General features: G+C 41.4%; 1 protein-coding gene across 1 annotated transcript in view; it reads left to right on the top strand.

Moving 5' to 3' along the window:
• Positions 1–23,321, top strand: part of LOC124776941 (piwi-like protein Ago3) — a 219,971-nt gene that overhangs the window by 63,425 nt on the left and 133,225 nt on the right. The window contains exons 6-7 of the mRNA XM_047252163.1: positions 9,342–9,541; positions 21,901–22,014. Of these exons, the coding sequence (XP_047108119.1) occupies positions 9,342–9,541; positions 21,901–22,014 (314 nt within the window). The remainder of the gene's footprint in view (positions 1–9,341; positions 9,542–21,900; positions 22,015–23,321) is intronic.

Below are 23,321 nucleotides of genomic sequence, written 5' to 3'. Positions count from 1 at the left end.
ACGCTTTTCTATGCTGTGCAATGCAGAGTAGCAACACTTATAAAATAAGAACGAAAATAACCTAGAAATTAAACGCTGAAATTTAAAACAAAAATTTGTTAGGTTTGTAATACATCTTATACAAAATGTTTAAAATATCAGCCATGATTCTGAATCACTATCACTTGATTCATTGTTGCTCATTTCTTCATACAGAGCATCGTCCTCCGTACCATCTAGTGCATTGGATATCGAACATTTTTTTCAATTCTTGTATGCAGTCTGATTTGCAACACACTTCCATGCATCATAAATCCATTGGCACACTTGTAACAAACTTGCGCGTTTTACACATCCTGTTGGTGTCAGTTGTCTGTCGCTTTTTGAAAGCCAGTCTGTGTACATGTGTTTAAGCTTGTACTTAAATGGTTTAGTCAAACAGATGTCAAATGGTTGCAGAATTGACATCATCCCGTCTGGAATAACTGCCAAGTCCATTTTGCTTTCCTCTAATTTTCGTTTTACTACAGGTGTTGTATGGCCTGCGTATGCATCTAGTACCAACAGACTTCGTAAACCAAGCATGACGCCAGGACACTGATTCCATACACGCCTAATCCATTCCAGCACCATGTCCTCCGAAGACCACCCAGTTTCGTTTGCTCGTGCAATTACAGTTTTTGGAAACACTTCCAATTTCGATAAAGTCTTTCGCTTGAAAACTATGAATGGGGGTAATTTATGTCCATCTGCTGTGCAAGCAAGCATGATGGACATCCGCTGTTTTTCACCCCCTGATGTAAGAACACTTATGTCTTTCTTTCCTTTGACGTCAACCGTAGAATTCGATGGCATGTCAGAATATACGGGAATTTGGTCAGCATTTCCTATCTGACCAAGAAGGTATTGCTTTTCTGTGCGCCACCTAATTATGAAGCGCTGAAATTCCACAAGTTTTTCTTCATAATTTTTTGGCAGCTTCTGTGCAACTGAAGTTCGCCTCCAAAGTGAAAAACCCCAGCACATCATAAACAGATCAATCCAGCTGCCACTAGCCTTAAAATTTTTGATTTTTTGCCCTATAGCAATTTCATGTGCCTTAATTTTTAAAATTTCGGTGTTCACAGGCAGGAATTTCTGACGCTGTTCCTCAACAAATTCATTTAAAATCACTTCTAGTGTATGATATCGGCCACACTTTGGCCCACTAAATGCTTTTCTGCTACTTGAACATTCAACTAGTATGTTTCTCTGCAGTCACCATTACCCGACATTGCTCTTGTCAATCCCGTATCGCAGACCTGCAGTACAATTAGAACTTTGTTCCGCAAAAGAAAGAACTCCCCTCTTGAATTTGGCACTATAATGAAAGTGCTTCGTTGTGGTTCACTAACACCAACAAGCACGTCACAAAATTCCACGAAGCAATAGGTGCTGCTATGTGAAATCTTAATGAGCCCCAGCGTATCAAAACTCGTGCAACAATCCTAAAGCCTTGTGCATTGTTGGTATTTTTGTGTAAAGAATTTTTTTTTTTTTTTTTTTTTTAAAGGCTGCTACATTCAAAGATGAAAAATATGAAATTTCTATTTACCTCATTGGATAATGTATGAAAATGCTGTGGTCCAAACTCGGGGCAGAGAAAAAAAGCTTGTCTTCTACCTTTTTTTAAAAAAAATTATTTACTGACGCAGAGGTTTTGGCGCCAGTATTTATCTTTGTGCCTGCAAAGCATGTCTGTGTAGTGCTACATATATTCAACAGCAGAAGTGAGTTGTGGTGGCACCTACCAACATTTTTCAGAACTTCCGCTTACTTTGCACTCGATTCTAAGCCGCAGGCGGTTTTTTGGAGTACAGAAACCAGAAAAAAAGTGAATCTTAGATTCGAGTAAATACGGTAGTGGAGACCTGGTGGATGTTTTACATTAAAGTTTCCTCTTAATGCGTTGAAATTTAGTTGTCACCCGCACATTTATGAGCTTCCTTTAAGTTACAAATTTAAGATGAAAATGAAAAATTTAAGTTAATTTTCCCTTTAATTTTTCTGGTCCATCCCCCCCCCCCCCCCCCCTCCTTTATAATTTGAAAAGTCTTAGAACTCTTATCTTTTCTGTCATATTACCAGATACTGCTGATAAAATTATAAACAGTGTCTTCACTGCTCCAGCTATCATATTACATAAATATTTGTTACTAAAAATGTAAAAAAATTGCCTTTTTATGCGGTTTTACAATTTATTCACTCAAACTCCATCCAAAAACTTTTGAGAATTACAGAAAATATTGTTTGGGTAATATGTTGGTAGTCAGTTCAGACACAGTGGGCAATGTTTTCTGTATAAAGTGTTCAAAATTTTTCAACATTCTGCATATTTCACATCACTGAATTTTTAGTGTAAAATACGCATGTTGACAACACTGTTTTCATAGTTCTTATGTTTATAGCAAATGAGTGATAACTTGCACATAAACAATTCTGCATAGAGTTTTTTGTAGTATGTGTCCTGGTGGTGAAGTGGTGCCTGTTGAAGTAATTCACAATCAGGATACTAACAATGACATAACTTATGCATTGTGTGAGGGAGGAGGTTGGTGAAAAAGACAGTAGAGCCAGAGAAGTTTGTTACAGAGGTTAGGCCATGGGTCATGAAAGCCATAGCTCATCATCATACCCAGAGGATTCAGAGACAAGTGATAGCAGAAGTAAAATCAGCCACATCCTAGAGTACTGACACACTGGTTCTTAATTTTGACTTTGCTGAGAACTGGTCTGTTGCTTTGCAGAAAGAAATTCAAAGTTATCACCGGCGCACATCACAGGTATCAATATTCATATGTGTTGCTCACTTCCTTGGAACATCACACTGTTGTGCTACTGTCAGTGATGATCTCATTCATGACAGTGTACATACATGCTACACTGACTGTACATGCTTGCTATGCTGTCAGCATGATAATTGATGACATAGCATAGGCCGTGCATTTCCTAAACATGTATATGTGACTGATGGTGCAGCATCTCATTTTAAAAACTACTTTCAGCTTTATAAGCTTGGTCAACACTGTAGTACAGGAATTAAGACAAAAATAAGGATATTTCCAGCAACAAATCATGAAAAAAGTGCACGTGATGGGCTAGGAGGTATCTGTGAACATCTTGTAACAAGTACATTCAGGGAATTTCGTTAAAAAAGGGGGAAGGGTGGTCTGCTATGAAGCCTGTGGTAGGAAGTCAATCAAGTCACTACTGGGTTGCATCCTGGAGTGGCACATGCATAGAAAGAACGCTTCTGCATGAAATGCAGTCTGTTACTGTGTGTGCGATGCAGACGCAATGGTATACATTAGCAGACCTTGTAGTGAGCTACTTCATTTCTTGTGTGTGTATGGCAATCGGTGGTGGGTGGGACATATAATAAGTATCGCTCATCAGCTAATGCTTTCAAATGTTCGTTATCAAAAGACCAATGTGCAATTCCCATTTCCCAAGTACTGCTCTTGTTAGGTCATCCTTGTCCCATTCACTTACAGTGTTGTAAAATAATTATTTTGATTCAGAAAGACCGGATTTACATGACATTTACTTAAAATCAATGATCAGTTTAAATATTCAAGTGCTTATGAGTTTTTGACCTTGAGAGTAGAGCTAGGTCTACTTAAAAAATTTCTCACATTTTGTAGAGATAAGTATTGCTCACTTTGATTCTACGTTCCCTAAGTACAATGACCAGTGAACATATCATGAAATTTTTAGAACATTAGGATGGGGGTTTGGAGAAAATAATTTCTAAATATCCAGAAAATTTCATATTCTTTCATCTTTATGTAGAAATATTTTGACAGTTTATTGATTTTATGCATTAGTGACATAGCAGACAGTTAGCAGTCCTCCCACTTTATCATTTCTCAAGACATTTAACATCCTATGACTATACATATTTTCCAAACATAATTTTAAAATGCACAAAAATTTTTATATTTTATTATAAAAAAAAGCTCGTGTTTGTCTCATCCTGTCTCATAGTATTGGAAATAAATTCAGATATCTATCACTTTTGGTTCCTATATTACAATTTTTCAATTTTAGCTTTGATTACGGCATTTTCACAAGTACTCTCACTTAGAGAGGTCTATAGCATTTTAACAAATCATCAGAAATTTAAAATATTGTAGCTTTGGAGAGGTATCATGTGGAACTTGAACATATGTCTTTTTCAGCAAACTTTGAAGTGGTAATATGACACATTCTCTCTTGACCTGTACGATTTGAGATGAAATTGCCCATGCGTTATTTTGATGCCTACATAGCAGAATTCCTTAACTTAAGTCTGATACATGATCACTAATTCTGATTTTAATTTTTTTAATGTTCGTATTTCTGCTACTTCTGATTACTTTAATCTTTCTTTGATTTACTCTCAAACTATCTTCTGTAATCAAGAGACTGTTAATTCCATTCAACAGATTTCTTCACTTTCACTGAGGATAGCAAAGTCATCAATGAATTTTACCTTTGGTATCCATTCACCTTCAATTTTAATCCCACTCTGTCATTGCTTCTTTGGTGTATAGATTGAATAGTAGTAGCAGAAGACTACATCTTTGGCTTACTCCCATTTTAATCTGAGCACTTTGTCTTTGGCTTGCTCCAGCTTGGTTTTTGTATTTATTACATATTACCTCTCATTCCCTATAGAATACCCATAGTTTTCTCAGAATTTTGACCATCTTGCACCATTTTACATTCTGTAACACTTTATCAAGGGCTACAAATACTCTGAAAGTGTCATTATTTTTCTTAAGTTTTGCTTCCATTATCAGCTGCTATGTCAGAATTGCCTTTCTGGTGCCTTTACTTCCTAAAGCCAAAGTGACCATCACCTTACTGATGGTCAGTTTTCTTTTACATTCTTCTGTGTATTATTCTCTACACCAACATGGATCCATGAGCTGTTAAGCTGACTGTGCGATAATTCTCACACTTGTCCTTTCAACAATCATTTCTCTGGATTTCTTCACGTTTTTCTTGTAGCCATTTCACTTTAGTTTCCCTGCACTCTGTGTTTATTTGATTCCTAAGTGACTTTTCTTTGTTTATTCCCAAATTTCCATGAAGTTTGTTGTAGTTCCTTCTTTCATCAATCAACTGAAGTGTTTATCCTGTTACCCATCGTTTCCTCACAATTGCTTTGCTTTGTACATATATTTTTTTTCTTTTCAACTACTGTGATTGACTTTTTTAAAGACATGCATTCCGCTATTCAGCTGAACTGTCTACTGAGCTATCCCTTATCCCAGTATCTACAGCCTTAGAGAACTTCAAGCAAATTTCTTTATTTCTTAGCTCTTCCGTAGCCCACTTCTTTGCAAACTGATTTTTCCTGACTACACTTCAGCACACTCTTCATCACTAGTAAATTGTGATTTGAGTCTGTATCTGCTCCTGGGTACACCTTACAATCCAGTATCTGATTTCAGACTCTCTGCCTGACCGAGATGTAATCTAACAGAAATCATCTCGTATCTCCCAGCCTTTTCCAAATTTAGTTCTTGAACAGATTATTTGATATTACTAGGTGAAATTTATTGCAGAATTCTATTAGTCTTTCTCCTCTCTTTCTTGTTGCTAAATTCATATTCCTCCATAACCTCCTCTTCTACTCTGTCTGCAGCTGCATTCCGTTTCCCCATGAGTATTAGATTTTCATCATCCTTTGTGTTCTGGATTACCCAGTGAGCATTAGCATTTCACTTTTCTGATTTTCTAGCTTCCGTGTCACGTTCAGACTTACAACACTCCAAGCCCCAACTCATAGAATATTATGCTTTCATTGGTTATTCAATGGTTTTCTTACAGTCACCTCCCCCTTGGCAGTGCCCTTTCACTGTGTATTAACAAATTTCAAAATCTCTAGTCAGGGGTATATTTCAACTGTCATCTACAAACATTTACAGTGCAGTTAAAATAACTTGGAAATTATGGTATTTTGGCACGGCGGATGAACAGACGTCATTAGCCAACTAACACTGACTAGCCAGTTTCACTTTGTAGTACCAACAGGTTGGCAGAGATACTGGAATCTGTTTGAATAGATATGGTGCCATACATGGTTTGCTTCAGTGTTCAACTCTCATTGTGAAGTGTAGTACTTTAAAGCATTGGAGTGTTGGTCGTTCATTTGCTGTTGTAAACTTTTGTTTCTGTATTAGTCTTGTCTTGGTAGCAGTGTGATAAATTACAATGTGAGGTGGGCCATAAGAGGCCATCTATGAACATGTTAATGATCTTCAAAGTTATGAACAGTTGGAAGGCAGAATTCTCAATCTGTGGACCAGGCTGCAAAATTGTGTTCTGTGCAGAATGAATACTTGGAACTGGAGTGCAAGTGTGGTGAAATTTCAAGAGTGGAGGACAGAATAGCTGCTGCACATACCTTTTATAGATCTGTGGTGCTGAGAATTATAAAGGAGAAGGAAAGAGGAGGAGGTTAAAATTTTGAAGTATTGCCGGGTTGTTATCTTCTTCTGAGCAAGAAGCACTCTAGCAGGATGCAGTCTGCGATGTGTGTGGTTGTCGTCTCGTCAAAACTTTGTTCAAGATCTTGGCTTCTGGCAGAAAAAAATTATGTTTTGGAAATTTATTGGTGAAAGAAGGGATGCAGTGACTTGGAGTTGTCAGTATCTGTATGCTATGAAGAGTTTTTCATTTGAAAGCATCATATGGCTTGACGAAATGTGGGTTGAGGAATGTCACATGTTGACGTACAGCTGGAAGAATCAACCAGCTGAAGTAACAGTTACAATTAAAAGGAAAACAGCCCTCGGTCACTATTTTTAACAAATTAACCTGGTTTCAACACTACTAGGAGTGTCTCCCTCAGAATTTAAATCAAAGAATGGTCTATATTCTATAACATGGTCACAGAATTATAACTAAAAACATATGATAGGGTATAAGTATGGAATCATCGTAAAAGACTGGCAGTACTAATATGTCATTTATAGAATAATAAATATACCAAAAGGGCATTAGTCACAAAGATATTTAAAATAAAGAAAACTGTGATGGCGAGCCACTAAGGGCTGCTTGTTACTTGCGTGGTGCAAGTTGCAAAATTCTGTGACCATGTTATGGAATATAGACCATTCTTTGATTTAAATTCTGAGGAAGACACTCCTAGCAGTGTTGAAACAAGGTTAATTTGTTAAAAATAGTGACAGAGGGCTGTTTTCCGTTCAATTGTAACTATTCAGTCTGAACGTGCAGCCATATACAAAATTTTGAAGTAACAGTGAAAGCACAGGTAGAAAAGTGTAGTAGGGTAATGATCCTTTGTATCAGACTTTTGTTGCTATTCTGTTCAAGAAAGCAAGATGATTATCAGGAGGAAATAAACACTGTTTTTCGCAGAGTGTTTACCTAATTTTTTGCTCCAGAAATTTGGTGATAGCAATGGACAATGTGTCACATCACTCCATTGTCTTAAATAAAGAGAAATGTCTCATTAGAGAAAATAGAATCTGCCATGAATAAGGTCAGTTCAGTGGAACTTGAAAACTCTACAAGCCAAAAACCATGCACTACACAATCAACAAACTGACTGAGGGGGTATAGTGAAATCAAGCCTTTTCCATAACATTCCATTTCAGCTTGTCAGTATTTACATGGATCAGGGTGAAAAGTAATGACTTCAGAAACAAAAGAAACTATATTTTCAGTGATGCGGAAGTGCTAACGAAAGAGGCAATTGAGAGCATTGCACCATGGGACAGGTCTAGAGTTGTGAGCAATACGAAGAAAGTAATAAAGGAAGTATGGATCTGTTGATTACTGGACAAACGGATTAAAGAGATAGTAAATTTTATGTAACAATTTACATTAAATTAAGAATCACAATAAAAAAATTAGTACTTGACGAACTACTTGAATAGGTGTTAGATATGGAAACTGAGGAAAAGAAATAATTAATGTTTGAATGACTGCAAATTGAAATTGTAAAAAACAGAGTACAGGGAGTACTTAGACGATCACAATAAAATAATAAGTAAAAGTAAATGAATAAATAGGAAGATTGAAGTGAAGGAACAGAGTGTGTGGGAAGTAATGGAAACCTGAGAGGATTATGTGAATGGAACTAATAACAGTTTGAAACTGTAATATAATTGAATAAATAAATAATCTGCTTACCAAGCAGCAGGAGAAAAACACATACATAGGATAGGGAAACGTGCAAGCTTTCGGAGCCAGTCGCTCCTTCTGGGAGAATGATCGAAGGGAAAGGAAGAAGGAGGAAGGAAAAAGACCATTTTGGTAAGATTTAGCAAATGGGAGGGGGGTAGTTATATAGAAGTAACCAAGAACCTCAGGTCAGGAGAGACGTAATGGACAAGATGACAGAGAAATACTGATTGTTTTTGCCTGCGCTGGAAAGAGACTTGAAAATTTAAGAACTTAAAGGTTGATGATAAGGTAATAACAGAGATATGAATTACCACTTCTGGAGTTCTGACAAAAAAGTGTCAAAGGGAGATCCAGATGGGATGTATGGTGAAATAGGCATCTAGGTCATGACTCATGTTGTAGAGCATGCTCTGCAATAGGATACTGTGTGTTGTCAGTATAAACCCTCTGCCTATGGCTCTAAGCACTATGGGACTTAACTTCTGAGGTCATCAGTCCCCTAGAACTTAGAACTACTTAAACCTAACTAACCTAAGGACATCACACACATCCATGCCCGAGGCAGGATTCGAACCTGCGACCGTAGCGGTCTCCAAACTGTAGCGCTTAGAACCGCTCGGCCACTCCGGCCGGCCTTCTGCCTATGCCCATTCATCCTAATTGATATCTTAGATGGTAGGCATACCTATATAGAAGGCTGAATGGTGTTTACATAACAGCTGGTACATGACCTGTCATTTCACAGGTGGCTCTCCCTGTGATAGTGTATGTTTCGCCAATTACAGGACTGGTGTAGGTGGTGGTAGGAGAGTACATCAGACGTAGTCTAGCAGCAGTGACAGTCACTGCAATAATAACTGTAGGGCACCCTCTCACCCGAGAAGGTAACTTGTCACCTAGATATTATTTATTATTTGCTTGTACTTGCATTTCTACAAATACCTAACTTTTTTCTATTTAATGCTATTTCCTGAAAGGTAAGTATCAATTTCTGGTTAATATCATGTCAAGCTCATACTTTTAATGTTACTGTGCCAGAGAAAACAATGTTATAGTCAGTGGTGTAGATGAACAGGTCTGAAATATTGTTTTCTTTAGTTATGTCCTTAAAAAAAAACTCCTTTTGTTCGGCCATTTTATGAGGTCTTTTTTTAAAATGCAGTCTTCCTCTATTTTAGGTTACAACATTGACATCTAATCATCCAGTCGACAACTCGTCAGTAACAGTCAGAATAATATTTAAGAGAAAAAAAAAGATTCATGAATGTATCCATTTATACAATGTCCTCTTTAAGAGGATTATGGGTATATTGGAATTAGCGAGGGTTGGAAGAGATACATATGACCCACATGCTGCCCGTGTAATACCCCAGCACAAGTAAGTTTATTCTTAAGTAAATGATATTATAATTTTAAGAATTATCATCATTTAATACGGCTCATTTTTTTGATTCAAATCTTTCAGTTGGACACTGCTTTAGTGACTTGAATGCCCGTAACATAACCCAGTTTCCATCCAGGGAAATGGAGCATGCACTTTAAAGTGGAGTACAAAACATACATTGTGTCTGGCACTCTTAACATTCAGAGGTGAAGACACACTGAAAAAATCTTGGGATTCAATCAAAGAACTTTTGGTTTCCAGGCATGCACTTTACTTCTAAACCTACATGCCAGTAGGAACTAAAACTCATAAAACTCAAACAGTATGTGAAGCAGTAGCATAGTGTGAGTGACACACACACACACACACACACACACACACACACACACACACACCCTAGCGCACTCGCTCGCATGTCCATGCACTCATACCCAAGCATACATGTCCCCCTCCCCCTCCTCTTATCCCACCTCTACCTGTCCCCCCACCCCCTCTCCCCCCACTCCCCATCTCTACCACCCCCTCTCCCCCCACTCCCCATCTCTACCACCCCCTCTCCCCCCACTCCCCATCTCTACCACCCCCTCTCCCCCCACTCCCCATCTCTACCACACCCTCTCCCCCCACTCCCCATCTCTACCACACCCTCTCCCCCCACTCCCCATCTCTACCACCCCCTCTCCCCCCACTCCCCATCTCTACCACACCCTCTCCCCCCACTCCCCATCTCTACCACACCCTCTCCCCCCACTCCCCATCTCTACCACACCCTCTCCCCCCACTCCCCATCTCTACCACACCCTCTCCCCCCACTCCCCATCTCTACCACACCCTCTCCCCCCACTCCCCATCTCTACCACCCCGTCTCTACCACCCCGTCTCTACCACCCCGTCTCTACCACCCCGTCTCTACCACCCCGTCTCTACCACCCCGTCTCTACCACCCCGTCTCTACCACCCCGTCTCTACCACCCCGTCTCTACCACCCCGTCTCTACCACCCCGTCTCTACCACCCCGTCTCTACCACCCCGTCTCTACCACCCCGTCTCTACCACCCCGTCTCTACCACCCCGTCTCTACCACCCCGTCTCTACCACCCCGTCTCTACCACCCCGTCTCTACCACCCCGTCTCTACCACCCCGTCTCTACCACCCCGTCTCTACCACCCCGTCTCTACCACCCCGTCTCTACCACCCCGTCTCTACCACCCCGTCTCTACCACCCCGTCTCTACCACCGCCTCTCCCCCTCACCGCCTCTCCCCCTCACCGCCTCTCCCCCTCACCGCCTCTCCCCCTCACCGCCTCTCCCCCTCACCGCCTCTCCCCCTCACCGCCTCTCCCCCTCACCGCCTCTCCCCCTCACCGCCTCTCCCCCTCACCGCCTCTCCCCCTCACCGCCTCTCCCCCTCACCGCCTCTCCCCCTCACCGCCTCTCCCCCTCACCGCCTCTCCCCCTCACCGCCTCTCCCCCTCACCGCCTCTCCCCCTCACCGCCTCTCCCCCTCACCGCCTCTCCCCCTCACCGCCTCTCCCCCTCACCGCCTCTCCCCCTCACCGCCTCTCCCCCTCACCGCCTCTCCCCCTCACCGCCTCTCCCCCTCACCGCCTCTCCCCCTCACCGCCTCTCCCCCTCACCGCCTCTCCCCCTCACCGCCTCTCCCCCTCACCGCCTCTCCCCCTCACCGCCTCTCCCCCTCACCGCCTCTCCCCCTCACCGCCTCTCCCCCTCACCGCCTCTCCCCCTCACCGCCTCTCCCCCTCACCGCCTCTCCCCCTCACCGCCTCTCCCCCTCACCGCCTCTCCCCCTCACCGCCTCTCCCCCTCACCGCCTCTCCCCCTCACCGCCTCTCCCCCTCTCCGCCTCTCCCCCTCTCCGCCTCTCCCCCTCTCCGCCTCTCCCCCTCACCGCCTCTCCCTGTCTCCCCCCTCTCCCCCTGTCCCCCTCTCGCCCCTCTCCCCCCTCTCTGCCCCCTCTCCCCCCTCTCTGCCCCCTCTCCCCCCCTCTGCCCCCTCTCCACCCCTCTAACCCCTCTCCCCCCCCTCTAACCCCTCTAACCCCTCTAACCCCTCTCCCCCCCCTCTAACCCCTCTAACCCCTCTAACCCCTCTAACCCCTCTAACCCCTCTAACCCCCTCTAACCCCCTCTCCCCCCCTCACCAACCTCCTTTCCCCCCTCTTCCCCCATGTCTAGTGGTTAGCGTTACTGCCTCTGGATCACACGATCTCTGGTTTAATTCCCTGCCGGTTTGGAGATTTTTCTCTGTCCAGGCAGTGGGTGTTTCTGCTGTCCCTATTATTTCATCATCATTCCTGATAGATGGCTGTTACACGTTAAGACAGTGCAGGGTGCCGAAGGTGGGAGTGATCATTTCCTGGTCAAAGGCCTTTTAAACATACGGTGTAAAGGAAGAACGGGGCCTAAGTTAAGAAGAGTAGAAAGGTACCGTTGGAGAAACTAAAAGATGAGGCAACAAAGACCGGATACAATAAAGGAACCTGGGTGTCACCAGATGGGAGAAATGTAAATCAAATAGACCATGTAGCCATTGATCTCATAGCCAAGAGATGGGTTTTAGACGTTAAGACAGCGCGGAGTGCAGTAGGTGGAAGTGATCGTTTCCTGGTCAGAGGCCTTTTAAACATACAGTGTAAAGGAAGAACGGAGCCTAAGTTAAAGAAGAGTGGGAAGGTACCATGTGGAGAAACTAAAAGATGAGGCAACGAAGACCAGATACCAGTTGCAACTTAGTAACCGCTTTGAAGCACTCAGTGAAATGGACGTGAATCAGGACCTTGAACTAATGTGGGGAAACATCCAGAGCTCAGTTAGGGATATAGCAAAGGAAACACTCATGGGAAACCCAGTGCACAAGAAGGTCTGGTCTGGGAAGGACTGTGCAGATGCCCTGGAAAGGAGAAAGGAAGCCAGGAGCAAGTGGCTGAAGGGGACAAATCTGGCACAAGGCAAAGAACAATTTGAGGAGATCCAAAAGACTACACAAGCAATACTGAGAAGAGCAAAGAGGAAATACATAAGGGATATCATCGTTGAAGCAGAAACAGACTTCAGAGGACAAAAGACTAGGGAAATGTTTCTGAAGGTGAAGTACCTCTGCAAAGGTCACCAGGCCAAGCAGGAACTTGCCAAAGATTCCCATAAGATCCTAACGAACGATAGAGACATAGCTGAGAGATGGAAAGAGTACTTTCGACAGCTGCTAAATTGTGATGAACCCGAACTGCAGTTTGATTTCCAGTACCCAATTACAGCTGATGCAGACTATCCCCCACCTACCTTGGATGAGATAAAAACCAGAATCAGAAATCTTAAACAGAATAAGAGTCCAGGTGAAGATGGAATACAGGCTGAAATGATCCTGACAGGAGGAGAGAAACTTGCAGAAAAAATACACCAACTGATACAGGCAGTATGGACCAAAGAACTACCAGGAGAATGGAAAACAGCTCTGATTTGTCCAATACATAAGAAGGGCGACAAACTGAAATGTGACAACTATCGAGGAATCGCCCTGCTTAACGTCTGATCCTGTCCAATTGCATCATACATAGAATTCCGCCAGTGGCAGAATCGGTGATTGGGGAGTACCAGGGAGGTTTCCAGACAGGACGGTCAACAGTAGATCACATTTTCAGTCTCCCGCAGCTCACTGAGAAACTGTGTGAGTAAGGTAAAGATCTGCATATTTTATTCGTTGATTGCGTACATCACAAGAGCCTGCTCAACTGTTTAAGGGAGTTTGGCGTAACAAAGAAACTCATCAGTCTGATAAACACGTACAAAGATGAAGATGGGAAATCACGTAACTGAGGAGTTTGAAATTGTGACAGGACTCAGGCAAGGAGATGGGTTGTCCCCCATCCTGTTCAACTTCGCCCTCGAGAAGATCGTACGCGAGACCTTCCAAGAAAACGAAGGGATTGAAATCGAAGGAAAGAGACTAGCATACTTAGCCTATGCAGACGACATCTGTTTACTCTCTAGGTCGGAAGAGGAGCTGGAGCAAATGATCAAAGCACAAAAGGAGGCTGCCAGCAAATTTGGGCTAAACATAAACAAAGCCAAGACAGAGTACCTCGTTATGACGCGTGGTCATTGTCAGACTGCTGATCATCTACAATCACTGCAGGTTGGAGGCCAGTCCTACAAGAGAGTGCAAGAATTCAAATACCTAGGGGCAATTTTCACTGAGAACTGGTCATGTGAAACAGAGATCACTGCCAGAATACAGGCAGGAATCCTATTCTACCACAGCCTAGCACAACTGCTTCGGTCCAGATATCCCTCCAGACAGTTCAAGATTCGACTGTACAAAACCCTGATCCAGCCTGTTGTTCTATATGGCTGAGAGACATGGAGTATCCAGAAACAGGACTTCCATAAGCTCCTTGTTTTTGAGAGAAAAGTGCTTTGGAAGATATTTGGTCCGGTTCTGGATGCAGACACAGGGGAATGGAGGATCAGATACAACCAAGAGCTTGAGGAACTATACCAGCAGCCCAACAGAGCAGGAACTGTCAAAGCCAAACAAATGCAGTGGGCCAGCCATGTGGCCCGGATGGAGGATCACAGATGGCCTCGGAAGCTCCTGGATTTCACACCTACAGAGAGACCGCCAGGGAGACCCAGGAAGCATTGGAGGGATGGACTCCATGAAGATTTAAACCAAATGTCAATAGATGTGAATGGATGGCAGATAGCAGCAGTGGACAGAATACAGTGGCGGAGGAAACTTGTAGATGCATGCGGTCCACTGGGCCTGATCATGTAGTAGTAGTCCTGACAGTAGCTAGATTGGATTGTGAAAAAATTGGACTTAGTCTGGGTGCTGATGACGGTGCAGTTGAGTGCCCCACAAATCAATCATCATCATCTCCCTCTCCAGGACACAGCTATTTTCCCTCCCATCTCCTACCTGAGCTTATCTTTGTGCTCGTATGCTAGTATTGCAGACTGGAGGTGCTTGTATATTAAGAATATTTGCTTTGCTGATTGCATAACTGGAAGATATCATCATTCTACACAATATGAGATACTTGACCTGCCATATTCCAAGCTCATTTTGTTATTACGGACACATTGCACTGCCCAGAATCATAATATGCAAAGCAGCAAATGAGAAACTGTACACACACACACACACACACACACGCGGAGAGAGAGATGAAAGTTACTAAATGGTAGGAAGTAAGAAGTGTCAAAAGTTCGTCATTGCATTGTTCATCACTCATTACAGCTCTACGTGTAATTGTCTTCAGAAATGCCACACCATTTTTTCATTTGTTGTGTTTTCTGGTGGTATTTGTAATGAGTATTACTTTCATGAGAGCTCAGTGTCTCTAGCTTGAAAATCAGATTTTCTGTTATTTTTGTAGTAGTAGTACTGAGACTACCCACCTGTAGTATAAATCATAACAAACACTGGTTTTCATGCACAAACTACTTACAAAGACAACTATGTGCACAATATACTTATGAAGTCTACTGAATTGTTGGTTTTTAAATATAACTTTTAAAAAAAGTTTGCTTATTAACAAAATTTCCATTGCTTTGAAATATTGGGTTGTTACATAAAATGGGAAGAGTGATCAGATCGGTTTTAATAACAATGCTGAAACTTGAAATTTAGCAACAAACACATGTCAAAAGAATCTGTACAGCATTGGTGATAGAACACTGCACCTCTTGTCCTTTACTAACCAGAACCAGTATGCCTTTCATTTTTTGCTACCAGAGTAGAAGATGAATGCTGGGCTTGTCATTTGTAGCCCAAAAATGATAGGACATTCTGTAGCTCCTGGAGGATTGGTATGATCTTTCAATGATACTGTCTCTGATTAAAGGCATTGACTTACAGATAAACACATAATAGAACGTGTATTCATGAACACCCTTGGGCAGTAAATAACTGCTAATGGGCTAATTCATTGCTGAAATTTTAACTATTGTCAAGTAACTTTTGCCGTGTCATCAAAAATTAGTTGCATTCAAATTCCTATTATAAAGTAAATAAACTTATTTGACTACAAAAACAATTTTTTTCATTCAAAATAATTACAGAAAAAGAATGCCAAAAATTTTACTCAAAAGTTTATAATTTCTTGTCAGTTCTATGAAACAGTTAGAGAGAAAGGTAGCTAAGGCAACAGCAGTAAATTGAAAACTTTACAGTTCATTCTTTTTTATAATAAAAACAGAAAGTAGCTGCATGTGTCTACATAAAATGCCTTTTTCTGTTTGTTGCTTTTGGAAAACAACCTCTGTTTTCATACATTAGCTCTGACGATTCGTAATTCACAAATAATTGTGAGATCCTAGATTATAACAGGAATTTTGAGACGTTTCAAAAAATTAGATACAGTAGGACAGTACTGGTGACTGTTTTGTAGTATTCAAGCTGTCATTAGTTTCCGAGAAAAGCGATGACCAGTATAATTTTAGAGGTTCTGAATCTTTGATGTCAACATTAATTGCTGGAAATAATGACAATAGGAAACTGAAAATTGGTAGTCAGAAACTGATTATGTTGAGCAGTTTTAACAGTCAGATTAAATTGGAGATAAAAAAGGATATATTGGAAAACCGTTTGGATAACCACCATCCCGTTCATTCCTCACCCTCCAAAACTTGCTGTGTGATTCGTGTTACGGTTACCAGGAGACAGTCATATAGTCTTCGGACTCTGTCAGCAGTTACGAGCTCTGCCAAGATTTGGTTAGTTTTTTGAAATTGATCATAAGTCAAACAATGGAAAATATGGGATGGAATGTAACAATATTATGAAAAAGAAAGTTGCTACTCACCATATAGCGGACATGCTCAGTCGCAAATAGGCACAACAAAAAGAATGTCACAAATAAAGCTTTCGGCCAGTAAGGACTTTATCAAATGCACGCGCGCACACACACACACACACACACACACACACACACACACACACAATTGAAATTAATCATCAGATTATTTTAAATATTTATTATTTGTATAATTACTTCATTTTTCTTGAAAGTCTCTCGAGCATGCAACCAGATGGATTGATTGTTGTAGAATAAATTTTCGGTGGTGTAATGTGCCACGATCACAGTAATAATAATAATGATAATAATAACAATAGTGTACCTCCACTCATGGTTACTACAAGTATTGGAAATATACAAAGTAGATCCTAAATTGATACAGTTCCTAAACATAGTAATGAAAAATTGGAAAACCACACTTAATATCCAAACAGATTCAAATAATATCACATCACAGCCAATACAGATTAAGTGTGGAATATACCAGGGAGACTCATTAAGTCCTTTCTGGTTCTGCCTTGCTGTGAACCCACTATCCAACATGCTAAATAAAACAAATTATGGATATAATATTACTGGAACATACCAACACAAAATCACACATTTGCTATACATGGATGATCTAAAACTATTGGCAGCAACAAATCAACAACTCAACCAATTACTAAAGATAACAGAAGTATTCAGCATTGATATAAATATGGCTTTTGGAACAGACAAACGTAAGAAAAATAGCATAGTCAAGGGAAAACACACTAAACAAGAAGATTACATATTGGATAACCACAGCAACTGCATAGAAGCGATGGAAAAAACAGATGCCTATAAATATCTAGGATACAGACAAAAAATAGGAATAGATAATACAAATATTAAAGAAGAACTAAAAGAAAAATATAGACAAAGACTAACAAAAATACTGAAAACAGAATTGACAGCAAGAAACAAGACAAAAGCTATAAATACTTATGCTATACCAATATTGACCTACTCATTTGGAGTAGTGAAATGGTGTAACACAGACCTAGAAGCACTCAATACACTTACACGATCACAATGCCACAAATATAGAATACATCACATACATTCAGCAACTGAAAAATTCACAGTAAGCAGAAAGGAAGGAGGAAGGGGATTTATCAACATAAAAAACCTACATTATGGACAGGTAGACAATTTAAGAAAATTCTTTCAAGAACGAGCAGAAACTAGCAAAATACACAAAGCAATCACTCATATAAATACATCGGCTACGCCACTACAATTTCATAACCACTTCTACAACCCTTTAGATCACATAACATCAACAGATACGAAGAAAGTAAATTGGAAAAAGAAAACACTACATGGCAAGCACCCGTATCATCTAACACAGGGGACTGATGACCATAGCTGTTAAGTCCCATAGTGCTGAGAGCCATTTGAACCATCTAACCCAGCCACACATCGATCAAGACGCATCCAACACATGGCTAAGTAAAGGCAATATATACAGTGAGACGGAAGGATTCATGATTGCAATACAGCATCAAACAATAAACACCAGATATTACAGCAAGCATATTATTAAAGATCCCAATACCACAACAGATAAATGCAGACTTTGCAAACAACAAATAGAAACAGTAGATCACATCACAAGCGGATGTACAATACTAGCAAATACAGAATACCCCAGAAGACATGACAATGTAGCAAAAATAAAACATCAACAACTTGCCATACAACATAAACTAATAAAACAACACGTTCCCACATACAAGTATGCACCACAAAATGTACTGGAGAATGATAAATACAAATTATACTGGAACAGAACCATTATAACAGATAAAACAACACCACATAACAAACCTGACATCATACTCACCAATAAAAAGAAGAAATTAACACAACTAATTGAAATATCCACACCCAATACAACAAATATACAAAAGAAAACAGGAGAAAAAATTGAAAAATACATCCAACTGGCTGAGGAAGTCAAGGACATGTGGCATCAGGATAAAGTTGACATTATACCAATTATACTATCAACTACAGGAGCCATACCACACAATATCCACCAGTACATCAATGCAATACAGCTACATCCAAACTTATATATACAACTACAGAAATCCGTAATTATTGATACATGTTCAATCACCCGAAAGTTCCTAAATGCAATATAACATATACCGTACAGTTAAAAGAAAGTCACGCTTGATCAAGGTCCGCGTCACTTTCAATTTTTAACCAGACATAATGTCTGAGAAAGGAAAGAAGTAATAGTAATAATAATGATAATACTCCTGCTGACTGATATCCTGGACCAGGGGATGCAATATAATACATATACCAGTTGTTTCCCCCCTCCACTGACCCTGTGTATGGATCGCATGGTGTGTTGGCCTTGGTGGAGGGGGTAGTTCGTGCTCAGGAATAAAGTGGCAGTGCTCCACCTTTTCCATGCTCAGTGCTCTGTTTCTGCTACTGGAGAATTTTTAATGCCAGAGCCCATGCTTGACTAAGTTGAAATCCATTATTCTTGCTGAAGAGGTTGTCATGTAGCTGGATTTTGGTAGTCCCCTTGTGTGCATAGTCCCAGTAGTCGGATGTGTCTTGTGGAATTTTTGTGTCTTCATATTTCATTTTGTGTTTGGTTTCATGGCAGTGTTTAGTGATTTCTGATTTTGTGGGCTGCTGGAGGTTGGTGTAACATTTGTGTTCCAAACACCTTTCTTCAATTGTGTGAATGGTTTGTCTGCTTTCCTGCACTTATGTGGTGTGTAATACACTGCAGATTCCCAGAGTCCCAGATCATCTTTCACTGACCCTAAAAGGGATTTGTTCTTTCTGGATACATAGCATGTCTTTTTTTGGTTGGTCTTCATCGGGTGTTGGCTGTGATGTGGTCTTTCAGTTGTAGGTACATTGAATTTGGAGGCCACTATAGCCATTTTTTCTGGAACACGTCCCTGAGGTGGTCCAGTGTAGGTTTTCAGCTTTCTGTGCCGGATATCAGGAACTCTGTGGACCAGCTTGTTTAAAACTCTCTCCCTTTGTGACTAGAATGTGAAGCTACTGGTCTGTGGGAGTTTTATTCCGATAGATACTGTGTCCCATTGTTTCATCTGGTTTTGTTTGTACCAGAACTTCCAAGAATGGCAACTGGCCATTTTGCTTCACATCCATGGTGGATTTTAGGAGGCTGGAAACCTGGGCCCAGACAACTGGTTTTCGGTTCTCACTTGAGAAGATTGTGTGTGTTAATTTTAATTGTGCTCGTGGGAGTTTTAACCAACCAGAGCTTACAATGGGGGACCGTATTTTACGTTTTCATGACTGTGCACTTTTGGTTTTATTATTTTACTCAAAATTAACATGGCTCCCACACCCGAGAGACCTAAGAACAAAGGGCTTCCAGTTGTTGAACATTTTGAAATGTCTTGGTGGAAAAACATGGGAAGCTGACAGGTCCCAGCTCCTACAGTTTTGTAGGGCATTTGTTCGATCATGCTTAGACTGGCAGCATGGTCTACAGATCGGCCCTTCCTTCCTACCTCCGGTTGTTAGGTGCTGTCCACCATGAGGGCATTCAGATATCGACTGGAGCCTTTCGGACCAGCCCAGTTCAGAGGCTGGTGAGCCACCACTCCGGATTTGGCGACGTATCCTTTTGGCTCGACAGGCGCTGAAAATTTCAGCATCACCTCAGTCATTGGCATTTAGTTCAGTGATCCAACCCACCTTCGAACGACTGTTCAGGAATCAGCCCCAAGCGACCCAGCGATTTGGTGTACATGCTACAGACTGTCTCAAGGATCTGGATCTCTCGGACATGAAAATACATACCCAGGGATGGAACACACTGCTGCCTTGGTGTCCTCAGAGGCCCAAAGTGATTTTAAGCTTGGCACAGTACAAGGAAAGTTGTACTCCAGATACGGTTTTTACAACTTTGATTTTGTCTGTTTTAAGTATGTACCATAGTTTTATCGATATTTGTACAGATAGATCCCAGCAGGAGAATTCTCTCGGTTATTCAGTGGTTTTCACTGATAGGGTTTTTAAAGTGCAACTTCCAGAACAATTTACAAATTATGATGTGGAGTTATATGGCGTTCTGATGGCACTGGAGAGGGTTCGTAGACATCACCGGACGGGTTTTCTTGTCTGTTCTGACTCTCCTAGAGCACTGCAAGAAATTCACCAAATGTATCCAGTAGACCTGCTGATTCAGCTTATCCATAACGCCTTATAGCGGTTCCAACGCCGTGGCAAGGAGATGATCTTTTGCTGGGTACCTGGCCACTGGGATACAGGGTAACGACATGGCTGACAAAGTTGCCAAGGAAGCATGTTGGGATGGTGCTGTCCATCAATGTCCCATCCCGTTGCACACCATTGTCTCATTTTCTGACAGATGCATCATGCGTCAGTGGGAGACTGAATGGTTGCAGGTGTCAGACAACAAACTGCGGTCGCTCAAATCGACCACAAAAGCTTGGCAGACTTCATGTCAGCCTCGCTGCTGGAAGGAGATATTGCTTACTAGACTGCACATCGGGCATAGCCCTTTCACACATGGTTTCCTCCTCCGGCAGCAGGATCCACCATTCTGTGAAGTTTGTGGTGTGCCGCCTTCAGTTCAGCATATTGTGGCTACGTTTGTCCTGTATACTGATATTAGGGCAGCCCTTGGTCTCACTGGAGATCTGTGCACCATCCTCGCAGATACCGATACCAATTTTAAGAGTTGTGAAATTTTGTGAACTGTCAGGCCTCATCCCTGAATTGGTGGGGAAGGGCGGCAGACTTTAGCACGTTACAAACCGCTCCGTACGTGGGGACAGCCTTCGTCCCCACCCATTAGATTTCATGATGACTTTTCATCAGGGTGCTGATGACCACGATGTTGAGCGCCCCCTCAACCCAAATCATCATCATCCATGGTGGATTGAATTTGATTATGGATAGAGTTCAGAAGAACACAGAGCATGAAAGAGGTGGATTACAGACTGAGGACTGCCACTTGATTCTTGAGCACGAGCTACCCTCAGCACTACAGCCAGCACATTGTGTGGTTCATACACAGGGTCAATGGGGAGGGGAGACAACTAGTGTGTGTGTGTGTGTGTGTGTGTGTGTGTGTGTGTGTGTGTGTGTAATATATATCACACCCATTGGTCCAAAATGTCGGTCAGCAAGAGCAACCTCATCACTTATGCCACGTTAAATTCAGCTGCACGGTTAAGAAACTTTCGAACAGCATATTCGCCAGGAAAGTCTATGAACACACACATACTTCATCCTGCTTTCCTTTCCTGAATGTGTTACAGATATGCTGCTGGTATGTTTTATGTATTATTTACATGAAGTAAAACTATGTGTTTATTAGTAACAGCCTGAGATACATATTTAGTCCAGAAGAACAAATTGGTAATATTTGAGCTGCTCAGTTAGATAAATTGTTCTGTTACCATTGTGCTTTCTTGTATAGATATTGCAACTCTGCATTTTGCAACAACATATATTTATTTCTTTCAGACTGGAGGTTTGGCCAGGCTACGTGACGGCCATAGATGAATACGAGGGAGGTATACAGTTGTGCTGCGATACATCGCACCGAGTACTGAGAACACAGACTGTTTTGGATGTAATGTAAGTTGTCTTCCTGTAAAGACAGAGACAAGAATCAAGTTAAATTTTAAATTACCAAGTAACTTGAGTAGCATTGTACTTTGTAGGAGGTATTGAGTACAGGGGTGTTCATTTAAATTGAAATAAATAGCTGCATATGCAAAATATTATAGTAAGAGAATTGCCTTTAAAGAAACTTCCTGGCAGATTAAAACTGTGTGCCCGACCGAGACTCGAACTCGGGACCTTAGCCTTTCGTGGGTAAGTGCTCTACCATCTGAGCTACCGAAGCACGACTCACGCCCGGTCCTCACAGCTTTACTTCTGTCAGCTCAGATGGTAGAGCACTTGCCCGCGAAAGGCAAAGGTCCTGAGTTCGAGTCTCGGTCGGGCACGCAGTTTTAATCTGCCAGGAAGTTTCATATCAGCGCACACTCCGCTGCAGAGTGAAAATCTCATTCTGGATTGCCTTTTAAGTTTTTATGAACTCCCTCCAGATGCGCTACTGAGGTGTGTCATTAAAATAATGTCAGAGTAGTTTCTTTAAAGTGAGTAATTGAAGGAATAGTGTTGGGGAAAAAGTGAAGGTTTTCATTGAATGAAGTTCTATGATTTTTTTGTCAAGGCCTGACTCAAGTGTGCCGTATTGATTCACTCAACTTTTGGTAGCCATTTTTCCACAGAAAGGACTACTTACATCTGGTTTACAGAATGTTGTCATTCTCATGCTTCAGTAGGTAGTGAATTTCATAAAGCTAGACCAGAATTGGTTGTCATTCCAAAAAAACATCAACATGTGACTTACTGTGAGATAAATGCATCCTTAGGCATATAGAATAATGAAGCTTGTTGAGTTATCCACGAACATTTAACTATGAAAAAAATGTTTTGCTAATGGATCTGCATATTTTGGAAGAAACTAAAGAACAGGCTGGTGTCAGCAAGAGTTAAGTATACACAAAAAAAATTTTTTACCCTGGAAATGCAAAATTCGTAACAGGAGATGAACTTTGGAAATATTTGTGTGAACTGGAAACTTGGCAGCAGTCAACTGTTGGGGGGGGGGGGGGGGGGGAGGGGGCTATCCAGGATAAATTGAAAACAGCAACTCATTTTTCTGATTACACTTGACATAGCATGGCAGTGTTCTTAAAGGATGGAAGAACAGTTAATGCTGACTGATATACAACAATTTGTTTGATAAAAGCCATCAGAGAAATCAGGAAAAAACAACTGACAACATTGCACCATTCTTGATGACAGTGACAGCTATCACATAGCAAGTCAAACAATTGATTACTTGATACTCAGAAAAATGTGGAATGGAT

Source organism: Schistocerca piceifrons, chromosome 2, assembly GCF_021461385.2.
Source record: "Schistocerca piceifrons isolate TAMUIC-IGC-003096 chromosome 2, iqSchPice1.1, whole genome shotgun sequence".
NCBI lineage: Eukaryota > Metazoa > Arthropoda > Insecta > Orthoptera > Acrididae > Schistocerca > Schistocerca piceifrons.
Note: the sequence above shows the minus strand (reverse complement) of the source record. Positions and strands in the feature narration are given on the sequence as shown.